General features: G+C 43.4%; 3 protein-coding genes across 4 annotated transcripts; 1 reads left to right on the plus strand and 2 right to left on the minus strand.

The window, feature by feature from the left end:
- Window positions 1-52: 52 nt before the first annotated feature.
- Window positions 53-6,801, minus strand: rab5b (RAB5B, member RAS oncogene family). Its single transcript, XM_030080444.1, has 6 exons — window positions 6,688-6,801; window positions 4,847-5,166; window positions 4,451-4,602; window positions 4,111-4,233; window positions 3,194-3,287; window positions 53-2,687 (listed from the first exon to the last, which is right to left on the minus strand). The coding sequence occupies exons 2-6, from the start codon at window positions 5,010-5,012 to the stop codon at window positions 2,572-2,574; spliced, it is 651 nt and encodes a 216-aa protein (XP_029936304.1). The 5' UTR covers window positions 5,013-5,166; window positions 6,688-6,801; the 3' UTR covers window positions 53-2,571.
- Window positions 6,802-7,640: 839 nt separating this feature from the next.
- lcmt2 (leucine carboxyl methyltransferase 2) lies at window positions 7,641-15,170 on the plus strand. Of its 2 annotated transcripts, XR_003930270.1 has the most exons (15): window positions 7,641-7,821; window positions 7,950-8,074; window positions 9,449-9,530; window positions 9,633-9,813; window positions 9,933-10,089; window positions 10,430-10,619; window positions 10,888-10,995; window positions 11,133-11,220; window positions 11,344-11,577; window positions 12,230-12,475; window positions 12,698-12,795; window positions 12,906-13,093; window positions 13,265-13,400; window positions 13,855-14,107; window positions 14,153-15,170. XR_003930270.1 is itself a non-coding variant. In XM_030080604.1 (14 exons), the coding sequence occupies exons 1-14, from the start codon at window positions 7,759-7,761 to the stop codon at window positions 14,017-14,019; spliced, it is 2,061 nt and encodes a 686-aa protein (XP_029936464.1). In that variant the 5' UTR covers window positions 7,641-7,758; the 3' UTR covers window positions 14,020-15,170. The 2 variants fall into 2 exon arrangements, 1 of the variants encoding a protein (XP_029936464.1); XM_030080604.1 differs by having other exon boundaries at window positions 13,855-15,170.
- On the minus strand, window positions 15,170-17,383 carry crygs2 (crystallin, gamma S2). The gene is made up of 3 exons (XM_030080606.1): window positions 17,353-17,383; window positions 16,659-16,901; window positions 15,170-15,489 (listed from the first exon to the last, which is right to left on the minus strand). The coding sequence occupies exons 1-3, from the start codon at window positions 17,359-17,361 to the stop codon at window positions 15,217-15,219; spliced, it is 525 nt and encodes a 174-aa protein (XP_029936466.1). The 5' UTR covers window positions 17,362-17,383; the 3' UTR covers window positions 15,170-15,216.
- Window positions 17,384-17,694: the final 311 nt, after the last annotated feature.

Here is a 17,694-nt window from a genome sequence, read left to right on the forward strand (position 1 = left end):
TGGTACCTCTACCTCCTGAGAGACGAGGTGACTAAAAGAGAAGCAATCAGCATTCTGCGCTCATGGCGCCATACACAGCTTTATTGAACAACACTATACAGAGGTGCTGATGGGAAACTGAGTCCATTTCTGCTTAATGAACTGTCATCTTAATTGCACATGACACTGAACTTACTGGTGATCATTCAAGAGTTAATGAGTGAACGCTATTCAATATTCTAAACAATTTTACATGATGAGCTGATTGTTAGTGTCCTGAAGGGGAGGGGGGGGGATAATAACTTTGAAAAAAATCAATCAAAAATGGTATTGCCCTTCTTGTGCCAATCACATTTTTTTTTAACTAATTCAGCACTTTTTTTTTTTTTTTTTTTTTAAACATTAATGTCTAATATCCATGGCTGTGAATCTTAAAATAAAGAGGTACAAGGATTTTCCAGGACACCAACATTTGTTTAAACCAAACTGATTTGTAACATTGATTAGAGTCCTTCAAAGATTAATTCCAGGTTCACAAGTGTGCTCTGTTAAAATCAACAACATACACTTTTCATTAAAATTAGACAATACATAACATACAGTGTATTTGACAAGAGCTCTTTACAACCATTCAAAGAGCAAATGTAGCCTAATGACAGGGTGCCAAGTTATTGGTTAATAGTACAAGCCAATGTCAGGGAAATGGTTTTCTTTCACTTTTGCCTATGAAGCACACACCCTAAGAAAGCCCCACATATGATTCACAGAAAAGAATAACTGGGAGTAGGCACTTCTGTTTTTTTTTTTGTTTTGTTTTTTTTTTCTGTATTTTCATCAATCATTTCCTTATTTTCTTCAACCAGGCCTTGGACAGCAACCAAGCACACAACTCTTGTTTCAACAGCGTCATATCAAGTTATATTAATCGTTAAAAGCATGAAAAGATAGCAATGGTTTTATTTTCACTGCCAACTTAGCGTTAAGACACTGGACAGATGAGGAACACAATAAATACAAGATGAGCACTGGGCTAGCATATGTTCTCCAACAGGGCGTGGAGGTCTTACGTCTGTAAAGTTTCCTATCTTCTTACCTTCCTACCTTGGATGTGAGCCTTAAAACTACAAGAAAAGTAGGTGTAAGGGATCAAGAATCCATATTTTATCTGGGGCCAGCTGTTCAACTGGGAAAGGCCGTGGATGAGACTAAATGTCCGATCACAAATAAGCCACTCCATCAACAACTGCAAATACTACTTCACACTTATTCAAAATAAAGATTTGAAGTGCTCTGATTTGGTCCGACCTTATTTGAGTTTAAGTGATGCGTTCTCTGCTACAGACGTTTTATTTGTTACACCTGACAGAGTGCAGCCCAAAACTATGGTGATATTCGTTTCACAGTGCTAAGTATATGCCATATCTAGCCTGCACTGCTGCTATCAAGAGCTGTACTCTGTGGTGCCCGCCATCACTTCTACAGGAGCCGTTGAGCAAGGCACTGACACCCAAACTGCTTCAGGGGAACTGCACTGTGGCCAGCCTTGTATTGTGAGCTGTCGATAAGGAGATATTTGTAGGGGGTGTTTGCGTCTAAGAGGAACATAACAAAAATCAGTCCGCTAATGAAATCTAACTGAAGAGCATACTCTTAAGAGCTTTTAAGTTTAAATGGTGGCTTCACATAGTTTATATTTAGAACCCTCTATTCTGACCGGTGGAGAGAAGAAAGAGCATAAAGGCGAAGAGTCAAACCAGTTTGCCGGTGTTGCTCCCGGCGCTCCGAGAGAAACACAAACATCTAACAAAAGACACATCAACTAATATTGGGTAGACCTTCCCCTCTAACACGGGTCTTATCTGCTGTGGGTCTGTGAAACAGAGTTGAGGCAGGAAAGAGGGATTAGGAGTTAAGGGATCATTCCAGGGAAACAGTATGTGGCATTATTCACAGCAGGAGGTGATGCACATTCACGAGGAACGAGAGGCGATGCGGGGTAACAGATGCAGACTGACAGAGTCTCCTCTCTAATTGGCAGTTTATCTTCCAAATGCCTTGGCTCTTTTATTTTATTTTTTTTTCCTTTCTTCCTTTTCTTGGCCACTTACGAGCGTGTGCTGCAGTGTGTGCCTCCTGACACAATCAAGCCAGGCTGTGGCTGAAATTATTCGAGGCAGAATGAGACAAGGACAAAAAAAAAAAAAAAGGAAACATTCACGATTAGTGCTAAATACTAGATGATTTGTCACTCTCTCTTCCACGTTCTTGTTTTTTTCTTGCTCCTCCATCTCCACACTTCTCCTTGGAATTTCTTAAATGCAGAACCTCTCAGTCGGTGGTGAGGAGATACACGCGGAAAAGATACAGTCTTTCTCTCCTCTCTCTCTCTCCCCACTTTCTCTTTCCTCTTTATTCTCTTCTGACCATCTGTCTAGGTGGATTGAAGGGCGGGTGGAGGTTTGGAGGGGGAAGGGGGTGAGTGGAGGCCGGGTCTCCCCGAGCCTGGCCCCAGCCCTGCAGGTTGGTTGGAGGAGACAGGATGGTTGAAGGGCTGTGGTGGTGTTGTGGAGGGTGGAGCAGGGTCGGGGGAGTCTAGTTTCCACCACAGCAGGCTCGAGTCGAGTGGGCGTCGGGGTCCTGCAGGTTGACTCCCCGGTGTCGTGCTGCGTGTGTCGGGTTCTGGGTGTCTGTTTTTGGCATCTTTTTTGCTGCATTAAGAGGGTGAAGAGAAATATCAAACACACTGACAGCTTGACAACAGACTAATGACACACCCCCCTTTCTAAAAATGAGTCTACAACCTAAGCAAGATTCAAGATTCAAGATTTATTCGTCACATGCATGAATGTACAGGTACAGCAGCAGTGAAATGTGATCGCAACAACTCCAGCACTGTGCAAGTAAAAAAAAATAAAATAATAATAATAATAATAATAATAACCATAATATAATAATAATAATAATAACCATACTATAATAATAATAATAATAATAATAATAATAATAAATAAAATAAAATAAAAATAAAGATCAAATAGAAAGAATATATGACATTCCTATATACAATGAACAACCTGTATACAATATACAACAATATACAAAAAGTACAAAAAGCAGACAGGTCATTTTCTTCTCATGTAGTCCAGTAACAGCCATACCCTTTTGCTGTTTGTTTACATGTAAACAGCAAACGAGGGAAGAGAGAGGCACTCACCAATAGCCAGGAAGAGCTCGTTGACGTTCATGGCAGTCTTGGCAGACGTCTCCATGAAGAGCAAGCCAGTGTCCTCAGCGTAGGTCTGGGCCTCCTTTACCATAAAATACACAAACAAAACCACACCATCAGTGGGAATTTGGAAAACCATAAACATCGAAAACGACCCCAAGTCAGCACTCGGTGGAGCTGAAAAGTCAGGCTTTAGGCTAATAGGATCCTTTTGGTTAATCAATTTCCTTTCCGGCTCGAAGGCACTTGACGGAGCGCAAACCTCTGCCAATGCCGAACAAGTGAAAATCTTGAAAAGCTGCAGCCTCTGATGTTTATCGGTGCGCGATTACTTTGCCGTGTGCCACAGTGGCCAGTGAACCTTCACAGAGAGGCAAAATTCAGAGCCTAACTAAAAGCTATACCACCACACAAACAAGTACCATAGAAATGGATGGTTATGGATGTATTTTTGTGTTATTTGTCCTCTGGATTAGATTTTATGACAAAACTGCATGACTGCAATGCTGTGTAACACCTGATTTTAAAGTCCAGGATGTATGGACGTTCTCCGCCACATAAATGCAGCATAATAGTGATGGCCAAAAATCAAAATAAATCAAAATCCTCTGTTGGTGGAAATCCCAGATATGTATCAAAACCAAAATCTATCTATAATCAACTGATGTGTCGACCTAATTTCAGTCGCATTTGAGAACTCTTTGAGATATCCTTCTAACAAACTAACAGGTGAAAACAAAATGCCCTTCCAACTTTGCTGGCAAAAAAAGTGTTGAAAACTTATCTACTGTGATAATAGACGAGGTATGTGTCAACACCGCTCGGCTAGAGAGCAACTTGGAGCACAAGGGAGGGTGATTTTAATCCCGGCCTTGCTAATGCAGTCGCTGGAGAAAGCGTATTACCTCATACTCCACAAGTCTCTTCTCTGCCAGGTCAGCCTTGTTCCCAGCCAGGGCAATAACAATGTTGGGGCTGGCCTGTCTCTGCAGCTCCTTCACCCAAGCCTTGGCTCTCTCAAAAGTCTCCTGCACAAACACAGGAGCGAGGTTAGCTGAAGAAAGTGAATGCTATTTAGTTTAATACAGATCATGGATGCTGTAAATGGTGACAAACATAAAAACATATGAATTTATCCATCAGTTTGGGTACAAACTCATGACCGTCCCAAGCAAGTGTAGAAGATCAGATGTCGATATAAATGTCCAAGTAATGTGTCGATACATGAGTCAGGTTAAACCGTACCGGCTTGGTGATGTCGAAGACCACAATGGCAGCCTGTGCACCTCGGTAGTACATGGGAGCCAGGCTGTGGTATCTCTCTTGTCCTGCCGTGTCCCAGATCTCAAACTTCACTGTGGTGTCATCTAGACACACCGACTGGGCCAGGAAGGCAGCTGGACACCGAGAAAATTAAGAGAGGTTACCAAGGTTCCCCGCAAAAAAAACCCTCCTCCGTTCGCCCCCGTGCCCCCTTTCATGAAATTTCCTTCCTCCTCCTCCTCTTCCTAAATCTCTTTAACATCGCTTGAGGTCACCTCTTTGATCACCAAGTCAACATTTTGAACGATACTCCTGTCTCCTTTTTGATTGCCCACACTCCACTCACTCACACGCTCCACATCTCCCCATCACCCTCACCTCCGATAGTCGTCTCTTGGAACTCGTCAAACTGTCCTTTGACGAAGCGCAGCACCAGGCTGGACTTGCCCACGGCCATGTCTCCCAGCAGCACCAGTTTGAACTGGCAGATCTTGGTCTGCGGTAGTGTGCCGTTGGAGCGGCCTCCACTCCCTCTGGAGCTCATACCGACCCGAGCAGGAGACAGCAGGGGGGCCGGACCTCCTCCCTGGGGTGGGAATGGGAGCTTCTGGAGTATCAGTCACTTACTCTGCCTCTCAAAACAGTGCAGTCAGGTCTCACAAAGGACTTCTTCTCCTGTTCTGTCCCTTGGTTTTTCTCTACGTGAAATGAAGAAGCGAAAGGTTTTGGTGAGAGCCGAATGTTTGTTTCGGTGTCAGAAGCCTGGCATTACACACACGCTTCTCTCTTTCTCAAGGCTCCTCCTCCCTCCACCACATTCACCTGTTTTTTTTTTTGTCCTCAAAGGAACAAAGGTCCTTGTGCAAAGCCTCTGTAAGGACAACCTATGATTTTTATGAGGGGTGGAGATTAAACAAGAAATAAAGGGAAGACAACATTAAGTACTAAGGCTGGGACAATATGTTTATCTCTTGATTCGATACTATCACAATACTTGGTTGCCGATTTGCTGTGTTTTGCGATTCTACACGAATTGCAATTCAATATTACAATTTATCCTGATTTTTGTTTTGACATATCCTCTCGTTTGTGGATGTCAAGTTCCATAAAGCTGTGAATATCTTAAAGGTCACAATGGGTTATTTTATACACCGACGTCTCACTACACTGAAATGGCTAGTACGGGAGCTAACATCATAACACATGAATAAAATTAAGTTTACTGAATCCACAAGAGTCTCGGCTTCCCAGTCAAACCCAATTTATGCAGCTCCAAGGCTGTTTAGGCCCCAGTCTGCACAAATACACCATTTTAGAATAGGCAAACATAACATATTTATACTGCATTAAAAAACCTGCATGGTTTGTGCACCAGAGCGCATGGGACCAGCATGAGGTGGGCATGTCTGCAAAGGGGAACCCGTGGGTGCCTAAAGGACCCATTTTCATTGAGACATCTGGAGGTCAGAGGTCAAGGGACCCCCTCTGGAAATGGCCACGCAGCCAAAATTTAGACTAACTTTGGATAAACATTTAGTCCCTTTGCCTACCGCCTAGCACAGCATGCTTGCTATCAATGGATTCCTTAAGTCGTCTAGTTTCATATGATACTAATAATAAAACCCTTTGTAAAAAATCGTGAAAAATAATCGCGAGTCTAATGTGAATCGATTTTTTCCATCACATCTATGAAGTAGCTACCATTGTAAATCATGACATGTCTGTTTGATGAGAGCTACACCTGAAAACAGCCCGTCACTCCCAGCTGTGGCTCACACACACACACACACACACACACACACACACACACACACACACACACACACACACACAACCTGCAGCTGGAGTTTACCTGGGATGCTGCGGCTCACATGGCTGTCCTCCACCTCACACACAACAACTCACAACATCCATCACTGCACCAAACCCTACATTAGATACACACATTGTCTTACCCCTAAACGTCCCAGTGTCACGAGCCTACAGACAGAGAGGGTGTGTGTGTGTGTGTGTGAGCACCTCGCCACGGTTACCTACAAAGCGCTGTTATCAGCCCATCTCACCGCCGCCGAGCTAAATGGACTCCGCTCCGGCCAGTCGGCTCGGCTCACACCAAACCAGCCAAAGCTTCACACTTCGACGCCAGTTTCAACAAACTACCAGCGCATCTGCACCCGAGCAGTGTGTAGGTGTCTGCTGGGTAAAACTAAGAGACATACCTGGGGCGAAAGCGTCGTTTCAGCAGCGGATGTCCCGGAGGCTTGACTGTTGACAATTTGGCTATCAGCTGGTAAAAGAAATGTTAACACTTCCTGTATTTCGGCGCAGGCGCAGTGAGTGTCGCATTGTCAGTTCCCTGGAAAAGAACCGCATTGATCCGCGGTGTGTGTGTGTGTGTGTGTGTGTGTGTGTGTGTGTGTGTGTGTGTGTGTGTGTGTGTGTGTGTGTCATTTAAATGGAATGCGCTCACATTAGGCCATTGTATGTATTTCCATGGTATACATACACACACATATAGCCTACACACACATACATTTTATATTTATATCTGTCTATCTATATGCATATGTATGATGCGTGTGTGTTGAATAAGATTTATTTTATAATTAATACAATTAATTTAGATTAGAAAAATGTACGTGTTGCCGTCGCAAGTCACACATACCTCTAATCTATGAACTAATAATTTCAAATTAATCGTGAATGTAGTGTAAACCATGACTGACAGATTTAGGTTTAAAGACTGATGTATTAGTCATGTTTAGCAATCCCAATTTTTCGGCAGATGAATCTTATATACATAATTTTATTTTATTTTATTTATTTATTTATTTTACCCAAATAACAATTTTATATCCATAAAACTACTTGGCTTAAAATATACCCTGCTTTTACGTTTTTTAAACATATTTGACTGCTGTTCAAAATTTTAAAACTCCGAAATCACAAAAACTATGATATTCCTTAGACATTTCAATGTTCGTTCAATGTAATTTATTTTTTATATTATTTTCTATTTATCATTTATAATGTGTATTTACAGAATCCTTTCTAATGAAAATGTATGTAACGTGTACTTCATGGACTTGACCTGATTAATCAAATAAAGGCAGGGGGAAATTAATTCAGGGCTATTTACCTTTTCATCCGAGCCGGCAGGGGGCGACAGAGTTGGGATATGACGTGACGACACCCGGAAATCTTCCATGTGGAGGACAGTTTGAAGTGTTTTGCTAAAAGAAATGCTGCAGATATCTAATATCAATGTCAGACATGAGCAGTGAAGTGACATGACGGGCGACGCCATGCCAGCCACAAACAAAAAGAAGCAGAAGCAGGGGAAGGACACGGCGGTGAGGGACATTTATCTTTGACTTGGACTCTCACAGCTGACTGAGGCTGACTTGGAGCTGAAAACACACATGATTTCAGGTGTGAAGTGTGTGTGTGTGTGTGCTGTGCTGTGCTGTGTGTGCCGCAGGTGCAGGGGACCAACGACAGCAGCGTGGTGAGCAAGGTGTCTGCCGCAGCGCAGGGATACTTCAGGGATGGTTTCCTCCGGCACTTCGTCTGTAAAGCGGCCAGGAGAGCGCCGCTCATCAACAGGTCAGCCTCCGCATGCAAGCTGCCTCTGAGACAGGGGCGGATCTACCAGGGTGGCATGGGGTGGCAGCGACCACCCTTAAAACAGGCCGTGCCACCCCGGTTTAGGGAATCGAAAAAAAAAAAAAAAAAGAATAAATATTGTTTCTGAAAGTCTGTTGTCCGAGTGAAAGTAAAAGGTTGCATGACATGACATGACACAGGACAGGTACCACTCTCCTCTCCTCCGCTGTCTAAACAGTAGAATCGACCACTCACACTTCTGCAGGTTGTTTGTGTGCATTTTTTCCAGAGTGATTGACCAGTGATAGAAAGATAACCATGTTTACTTTTCAGCTCTGAAGAAATTGGAATAATCATAACTTTGTAAGGCCAGCGGTTCTGTTTTCCAGCAGTTTGTGGTGTTAGCAGAAGTGATTATCTATCTGTCTGTGTATCTATCTATCTATCTATCTATCTATCTGTCTATCTATCTATCTATCTATCTGCCACGCTGTAAAATTTCCATGCCACCCTTTAGCGCTCCTGTAAATAACTACCCCTGTTTTTATTATTGTTATTATTATTATTATTATTGTTGTTGTTGTTGTTGTTATTCAAATAAATGCTGTAACATAGACACATAGCAGAATCAGAATCAGAAATACTTTATTAATCTTTGAAGGGAAATTGTGTCTGTTCCAGTTTCTCAAATTCTTAAGAGAAGAATATATTACAGCCATATGTGAAATTATGAGAAATAAGAATAAGAAATATAAAAATATATACAGTAGAAATTTGTAGCAAAAGTATGTACATAAATAAGTGCATTTATCCTAGTTGTAAAACATGTGTTCATTATGTATAAATGTGTGCATTAATCCTACAAAAATGTTATATCAGTAAATATTGAAATAGAAATTGAGCATATTTGAAAAAGTACACCATATATCCACAGGGATATTGCACAGTTGAATTGCTGTCAAGTCATTCAGGGATAAATTATTCCTGCTAGAAAAAAATATATAGTGTCTGGTTGAGCAGCCTCTAGAAAACATTGTAGCGCTAGAAAAAGTCTTAGTTTAGGGTTTGTTAGTTTTTTAAAACAGGATTAGCAAGGTAGCCAAAAACCTAAAAATATATCTTGGGATCCAACTATAAAAATATCAGTGCTGATATTGTTATAGTTGTTATGAAACTTTAAGTGATATACTGATTTAGTCCTTTGCACTCACTGAACAGTGTAGGCTTGGGCCATTTGTTTGGGGTCATTCCACAAAATAATCGAATAATAATCAAATAAAATCTTTTCTCCGGAAATTTGAGAAATTGGGACTTCAGAGTGCCAACAATGCAGAGAATCAAATGAAGGTGTTGAATGTTTTGTGCATGCTTTAGGGGCTACTACGTGCGCTGGAGAGCTGTGGATCACTGTGTGAAGAGGTTTCTACAGATAACGGAAAACTGCCCTAGGAGGCAGGTGGGTATTTATATTAGACTGAAGAACGTTGGATTCCATACCGCCGTTGATGTTTTTCCTTCTGTCTCTCATTTTCTCTGCCATTATCTTTCTGTCTTCCAGATTCTGTCTCTGGGTGCGGGCTTTGACTCTTTGTATTTTCGCCTACATGCCGAGGGGCTTCTTGACAGAGCTGTTGTGTTCGAGGTGGATTTCCCAGACGTCGCCCGACGCAAAGCTGCCCTGATCGGTGCCACTATTACACTCAGGGAAAAGATAGACTCCCATTCTCCTTCCCTCCAAGGTTAACTCACAACTCATACTCACTGAGGTTCATCAAGAAGTATGTTGGGCAATAAAAATCTTTGTTTATATGCCTGTTTGGACTGTAAACTAAGTGCAACTCTGCCTGTGTGCCCTTAGGCCCTGTGTACGTGTCTTGTGATCAGTACCGCTTGCTAGGCCTGGATGTTAGAGAGGAGTCCCAGGTGGAAGAGGCTCTAGGTGGGGCTGGGCTGGACTGGGATGCCCCCACCTTAATTCTCTCTGAGGTGGTGCTTACTTACATGGAAACACAATGGTAAGGACTGGAAGTTGTCTATATAGGAGGCCATATCATCTTCTTTGTGTATATGTGAGTTAGAGCTGCATAATAAATCATGTAACATGTATTGTAATTGTAGTTTCACCATAAAATCACAATAACACAACATTTAATTTCTTTTGGAGTGTTCACTTAAGTTGAAAATGGTTGATGGATGATTCAAGAAGTTCAGTTAAATAATTTTGCTCCTCAAATTATCAAGATTAATAATTACAATTGCAAGTAATTATCATCTCAGCCATAGCCATACAGCGCTGATGTGACAGTTTGTGTGTGTGTTCGGATGGCACAGTGGCAGTTTTGTCATGTCCTCCAGGTCAGATGCTGTTATTTCCTGGGCAGCGAAGCTCTTGCCCCAGTCGCTCTTCGTGATGTATGAGCAGATTCATCCTCATGACCCGTTTGGTCGGATCATGCAGGATCACTTCCTGAAGCTGAACTCAACACTACACGCTCTTCGACAATATCCAGACACAGCCGCACAGACACAGAGATTCCTGGACAAGGTCAGTATGCAGGCTCTAGACGCAGGACAGTGTATACATATCTCATTGCATCTGGTAACAGTTTGTAATTGTAATGTAATGACATACAGCGCATTTTATAGACACTAGGATGTGCACGTTTTACCTATTCCGATTATGAAACAATGTGTACGTTAATTAGGGAATGTGAAAAATATGACATGTCAGTCTTTTTTACATATATTCAAATGTTCAGTCTGATTGAGTCATGTTTATCTGAGGAAACCTGGTGGGGTGTGTGTTATATCAGGGCTGGGATCAGTGTGTGTGTCTGGATATGAATGACTTCTACCTGGGCCTGCTACCTGAGGAAGAGAGATGCAGAGTGGAGAGTCTGGAGCCCTTCGATGAGTATGAGGTAAGCCACTGAATTGCCCAAGTATCTTCCTATTTTGTGATGTTGGGACTCGTCTTACAAAATCCCATGACGGTTTACAGGCATGACGTGGGACACAAAGGCACTTCATAATCTGTTTATTATCTGTATGACTGCAGGAGTGGCACCAGAAATGCACCCACTACTTTATCCTCACTGCATCTCGAGGCTCGTTGACTGCCCAGGCTTTGCTCACACACCCTCCAGGTAGCTATCACAAAACATTTCTGCAAGATCTTTGAGCCATTCTGTGTCTTTTGGATTCTCTCCTTCTGCGCGTCTGTATGTATTTCCCTTATGTTTGTGACTGTGTACATTTATTCACTTCAGTATCCTCAGTCCCATGTATGAGCCCATCTCAAAGCCCCGCGGCCCTGAGGGCAGAGACATTGCCAACAGAAGTGTGTGTGGAGGGGCTGGCGATGGCTTCCACCTCTCTGGGCCCGGGACAGGTCCTGCTTACGGGGGGCTCCAGCAGAGGAGGCAGGGGTGCAGTGACCAGGCTGCTCCTCCGAGGCCAGGCTGGCTGGAGATGTGCCTGTGTGGGTTCATCAGAGGACTGGGGTAAGCGGGTCTTCTGCTTTTGATGAATCATTGTCTGGTACTAGAGGTCTAGTTTTTGCTCCTATGTTTACACAGAGTCAATAAAAAAATAGGTGCAAGATAAATGGAACGTTGCTCTATACAGCAGACATCTTAAATTTGAGTCCGAAATTCGCCTGATATCATTCAGTGAAAGTCAGTCAGCTTCAGGAAAGACTGTAGGTGCCTGTGAATTTCGTTCCCTGCCTAGTATTTACAGCAGAAAAAATGTACCTTGGGAATTTGTGACCAGTAATACTGACCCAAGATCTGCACAAAAGGTTTATAAAAACTAGATTCTCCAAAGAAGACACTTTCAGGTCATTATGCTCCCCACCCGCGGAAAAAAGGAATTAAGATGCAAGCATACTGAAATTAAAACTATAATGCCAAATCACATTTTAAAGCATTTCAATTTGTCGTAAAATGATGTTAAAAAAAACACTCAAAAAAGCTACAGGTGTCACCTTGTCTGCTTTCTGTTGTGCCAAATGGTCAAACCTGCTACCTGTTGTGTCGCCATCACTGGTTGTTTTTCAAGCAAGGTGACAAAACCTATACAGGAAAAGCAAGTTATTTATTATTGTTTTTACTTCCAGTCAGAACAGAGGGTTATCCTGTTTCCTTCCCCCAGGTGCGCGGGTGTGCCACAGTGTAACATCCCTCCCTGGAGGAGGTGCAGTGGTGTATGGAGGTCGCTCCTCTCCACTCAACCCAATCAAAAGCCTTCTCAAAGTGACCTTTGAACCCTGTGATCTACTGGAGCCTCTTGGCCCTGAAGACCAAGACACAGTGAAGCTCTGTGTAACGCAGATGGCTTGTACTGGTGACCCACCACAGCCGAGGTGGAGACACACAGCAGCTGTGGTCAGTCATGGAGGTGAGAGGGTTGGAGTCAAGCAGGAATTCATTTGTCGTCGTTAGAAATGAGATCTCCCCATTGTGATTAAAAAAAAAAGTATGTTTATTAAGTGTTAAAAACACACATCAACATCTGGAAAAACTGTTTGCACTCAAAAACTACTGTGTGTTCATATAAACAGTCTAAGGAGCTGTGTTATGATGGCTTGATTGAGCCTTATATTCTTGTTTTTCCTTCCAGGTAAAGACTTCCTGTTTGTGTTTGGTGGAAGGAACGAATCGGAGGCGGTTCTGGGTGACGGCGCTTTCCTGTGTCTTGACCAGCAGCACTGGACTGAGGTTTGCTGAGCCTCTGCATGTATCATTCCCAAGAATGGGTTTATTATTCCACAGTCACAATGATGGCACTTAAAACATTTAGACATTTAGTGCATGTGTTTTTTTAACAGATCCCAGTGGAGGGCACGGCACCTGAAGCTCGTTTCTCCCACTCGGCATGTTCCTACCAAGGAGGCGTGGTGGTGTTTGGAGGACTGGGAAGAGGAGGAGTCCCACTGGGGGATACAGTAGTGCTACGGCCCACAGCTACAGGCTTCTGCTGGGAAAGACTGAAAGTCCAGCCCCCACCTGTTCCCAGGTCTGCAGCTAGACAAAGTCCATGACAAAAATTTCACCGAAGTAGAACAAAATTACAAGGTCTTTTAGTCTGCAAAAAAAATCTGTAAATTAGCTTGAAAACCTCTGTAAACCTCTGTCTCTTTAAGAAGCCTTCTTTCAGAAAATCCTTATGATCTGCACCCCCTTTCAGGTACTCCCATTCTGCCCATGTGACTCGTGAAAGGCTGATTGTGGTGGGCGGAGTTTGGCTGCATCCAGATGGTGTACCTGGTGTTGCTGTGATAGACCTGATTTCTGGCAGCAGTGTCGAGTTCACTCTGGACACAGTCAGTAAACATTTGCCTCCCGATAGTTCACTCACAGGCACATACAGACACTAAACAGTCTGATACTCTTGGAGGAGGCACATTGTTGCTTTTTCTATTCAGTAGAGGCCTGTTCACATTAGCATCTTGGAGCTTGAGTTGCTCATGATCTGTGTTTGTACTCATACTTACATTTAGATTATGTGTTAGTATTTTCGGCACTGCTCTTTTGGTGAGGCATTCAGGAAGTATTACACAGCAATGTCTCTGCACATAAGCTATCAGTTGTCAAATCCTGTTCCTGTCCATGCACACATAGCCAGGCTCATTTGCATAGTAACTAGAGTCAGCTTCAGTTGTCAGTCTAATGTGAATGGGCCCATAGTTTGCGTATTGTGTTTGTAGCCTCATGATAGGAACATTAGTCATTTGAATTGATACTGAAAAGCCGTCCTGTGTGCTCTGCCATCTCCAGACCTCAGTGCCCTGGCCTCTGATGCTGCACTCCTTCTGCTCGGAGCTGACAGACCCGGAAGAGCCTGTGCTGCTCCTGATAGGTGGGGGAGGAAACTGTTTCTCCTTTGGGACCCACCTCAACCCTCAACCCGTCACTGTGGACCTCAGACCTGTGCTGGGATAGAGTGGCCTGTGTTTCTGTGGAACTGTTTCAGCTGCTTGGAACAAAGGACTCTTCATGGCCTGAGTCAGACAGGGTTAAGCAAATTAACTTACAGTTTTTTTAGACAGCTTCAGATAGTTTGGCTCAGGTCTGATTTGCTCCTCTTAAAGAAGCTCAAACAACCGTGTCATTTTGATCTCACACTTAATTATCTCCATTACGCGGCAGCCAGGAAGGGGCCGTGCATTTTGTTGTGTGTGTCCATCCATGTGCATGTATTTGCATGCAACTAATCTTGTTTATTAGCCCGGTTAGCCTAATACTTTTTATGCACAGTCGTGACTGTATGGACCTCTCAAGGTTGCAATGATTCAAAACCTTTAAAAAAAACTGTTTTATACTGCAATTGTGTGCTAACTCCTCATTCCTTTTAAGCAGCTGGTAGGGGCCACAAGTGACCAAAAACTGCTTCAGTTTGGAAACTTTTTTTTTTTTCATTTAAGGACAACCAATCATGTCTTGTTGCCACAGATTCAAAGACAGTTACAGTCGTGTCTTCTCTTGCAAGAGATTCAAAAGTTAACCTACATGCCAGGGCACGTTAGTTGGTGGATTTTTTTTTGTTCCCTTTGAAATTGACATTTTACTTCACTCTTTCTTTTATGATTTGTCCCTGTCTAGACTTGCACCTCAAGGCAGGACAATTGTGGCATGTATTCATTCAAACAAACAGTACAATCAATGATGTCAGCCAGCTGCTGAAATGTCTTTGTCAGTTAATTTATCACTTGTGGCTGCGATACATTGGGCAACTTGTTAATCAGCATGACCAGCAGCCTGCCCTGCAGTTCCTGTCTGTCACCCAAATGCCCACAGACATGCCTGGTGAGATCTGTACTCTTTTAGCTGTTTATGCTTAAATCCTACAGAGGGAAATAGCCTCTTGCAACTTAGGTCAAGCAGTTACCAATGATCATTCAGGCTTGTGGTTGAAACAAATGCACAAAAAAATCAACAGACATTGTCAGATTGACACGTCACATGCATAAAATCTAAACAAATGTCATTGTTTGCTTATTGGCAGCTTTTTATTTCAAGTGAGACCTCAGTTTTAAATTACAAAGTAATCAATGAAGGTATAGTCGAATATAGACTCATGCCCTGGCATAGATTGTAGCAGGTCTGTTTGTTTGGGGACTTGGTTGGAGGGAGGGTGAATCACTCAGTGAAGCGCCTGAAGGACTGGACCGCAGGGCTGACGGCGCCCCAGTCGCCGGGCTTGCGGTATTCCCCCTTCTCCAGGAAGTACTGGCGTCCACGGTAGTTGGGTTGCTCGTACAAGACCCACCAGCCATCGAAGACCTTACAGGAGTAGACCTCCCTCCAGCGGAACTTCTCCAGGAGAGAGGGGCAGTCCTCCGTGGCCTCCAAGGCCTGGCCCCCAAAGTCTGCCTTCTCATAGAGCTGCATCTTGTACGGGGTCCCACTGGTCTGGGAGGCGGGACAGGAGTGGGGCATGGTAGATGGCAGGGGGAGGAGGTGGGGGGGTGTTATGATGGCGCATAGGTGGAAAGAGGTGGTAGGATTTGGGGAGTGGAGTTAGCGTGGGGGATTGGGAAAGAAAGGGGAGGGGATGTGGGGTAAGAGAAAAGGGGAAGGGGGGGATATATAGGGAGATGAGATTCACATTCAATAAAAAGGGAAGGGACATTTTCAGCACCTCGTCTTGATTGGTCTCTGATGTGAGTCTGGCCATATTGCAGAAGTCTTGGCATCGTCTGCCGCTTGAATTCGATCCCCAACTTCAATCAATGGCCTCTCTTTCAGTGTTTATAGTTTGTTGGCTTACTGTTATGTTTCACTGTAAATAGCACAAAACTGCACAGCCAACTAGAACAAACCAGATTGATTTTTGCATGAAAGCGATGTGTTTGAATCTGCCCCCAGGTTGTGGGTCGGCAACCAATAGGGAAATGAGAGCAGTACTGTAGCCCGATCATTCAAATTGAACAAGCCTGGTATTGATCTACATTGACAAAGCCCTGCAGTCATCAACACGATGGTATAACCTCATTGATATGACTGATGTGACTCTCACTGGCTTCACTCTGCCAAGCAGGCAGTGTTGCCAAACTAATGTGTGTTTGGACCTGAACTGCATTTTGTCAAGATTTATAGTTTCTCGGGTTATCAAAACTGCGCTGGAGAGAAACCAAACTAGATGTCAAATTTGTACAGATTACAGAGCTAATTAGGAAATCTGAATGGTCTGTCCAGTTCATTTTAATATATCAGACTTTGAATTGGTGAACAGATCTGATCAGAAACCACTTACCGATTTTTCTTTTTATTCATTAAAAAAAAAAAACATGCTATCATCCTTCAAATTTTGAAGGATGTGAAAAGCTGTCTTGCATACAACATTAAATATCAGGTAAAAACAGACCAGAGTGGACTTTTACATTTGTCTTTGCTTAATTTAAGATGAAATTGATTAAGAATTCACAATGCCAAGAAATGTATACTCAATAATACATTCCTACACTAAAAAGCTTATTTTGAACATGCAAGTTTCTTGACACCAATTACTCAACTAATTGCTTGGACAACTGAAAAAATTGACATTTGCATATCCCTAGAACAGCTGGTGGATGACTTACAAAGTGGATCATCTTGCAGGAGCTGAGGCGGTCGTTGAGCCCCATCCAGCGCAGGTACTCTGGGTACTCCCCCCTGGTTAGGACATACTGGTAGCCCATGTAGTTGGGCCTCTCATAGACCACCCAGGCGCCACTTTCCACCCGGATGGAGTTGCATCGGCTTAGGTAGGCGTGGAAGTCTGAGCAGTCGCTGTCACACTCATAACGACGGCCCTGGAAGTTCTTGTCCTCGTAGAAGACAATCTGGAGAAGAAGTGACAAAAGCGACTGAGTGTTGTCGGTGCTGATTGGGCTGTATCTGGGTTTTAAGCCTTTCTGAAATGTGAAAAGCCCTGAGACGTATTCTGTTGGCACGCAGTACTTTGGCTTTAGCTGTCTGTTTCACTCCCTCTCATCTCTATCATGCCAAACCTACATTGTTTGGCATGATAGGTAGATAGATGATGTAGGTGATGATGATGTAGGTGGTAAATTTGAACAGATGAAAGCTTGAATTGCAGCTCTTTTGTAAACCAAAATGAGTGTAATCCCAGCCCAAAGTCAATGTTTTCAGTATTTTTTACAGGTGTAGTTGAAGGTTTTAGGTACATAACATAACTCAAGTGCGCCAACACCTCTGACAGTGATCCACTATATCACGCATCATGCTTCCTGTGTCAGTGTGTCAGTGTCAGTCCTTTGCTGTCTTACTCACCCTGCCCATCTTGGATGTAGTGTGTTGGATAGCCTTGATGTTAAGAGGTGGTGGTCCCCCTGAGGTCTCGGTGCCTGAGTGGCCCCTCAGCTGGCCCTTTTATACTCCTGCCTTGCCACATTCATAAACATCAACAGTGGAGACAGAGCAATCGCTTTGTCATGAAAATGAGATCCAAAAATTGAGTCAGTGATTCTAGTGCTATTCAGTTTTTCCAGAAAAGTGGGGCAGGATTACGGCATAATGGCAGGGTATGGTGAGTGTCCACTGACCCCATCTCTCAGCTGGCTGTGTCCAGTGCCCTCCCTCCCCCGACTCACCTCTCCTCCCTCTCACACCAAA

The sequence above is a fragment of the Myripristis murdjan genome, chromosome 21 (assembly GCF_902150065.1).
Source record: "Myripristis murdjan chromosome 21, fMyrMur1.1, whole genome shotgun sequence".
In the NCBI taxonomy this organism is placed as follows: domain Eukaryota; kingdom Metazoa; phylum Chordata; class Actinopteri; order Holocentriformes; family Holocentridae; genus Myripristis; species Myripristis murdjan.

Coding starts and splice junctions, on each gene's coding strand:
- lcmt2 (XM_030080604.1), top strand. CDS start 7,759: ATGACGGGCGACGCCATGCCAGCCACAAACAAAAAGAAGCAGAAGCAG. Junction 10,996..11,132: donor AGCCCTTCGATGAGTATGAG/GTAAGCCACTGA, acceptor GTATGACTGCAG/GAGTGGCACCAGAAATGCAC. Junction 12,796..12,905: donor ACCAGCAGCACTGGACTGAG/GTTTGCTGAGCC, acceptor TTTTTTTAACAG/ATCCCAGTGGAGGGCACGGC.
- crygs2 (XM_030080606.1), bottom strand. Junction 15,490..16,658: donor CCTGCAAGATGATCCACTTT/GTAAGTCATCCA, acceptor CCCGCCTCCCAG/ACCAGTGGGACCCCGTACAA.
- rab5b (XM_030080444.1), bottom strand. CDS start 5,012: ATGAGCTCCAGAGGGAGTGGAGGCCGCTCCAACGGCACACTACCGCAG. Junction 4,603..4,846: donor CCAAGAGACGACTATCGGAG/GTGAGGGTGATG, acceptor CTCGGTGTCCAG/CTGCCTTCCTGGCCCAGTCG. Junction 3,288..4,110: donor AGAGACTTGTGGAGTATGAG/GTAATACGCTTT, acceptor TTTATGGTAAAG/GAGGCCCAGACCTACGCTGA.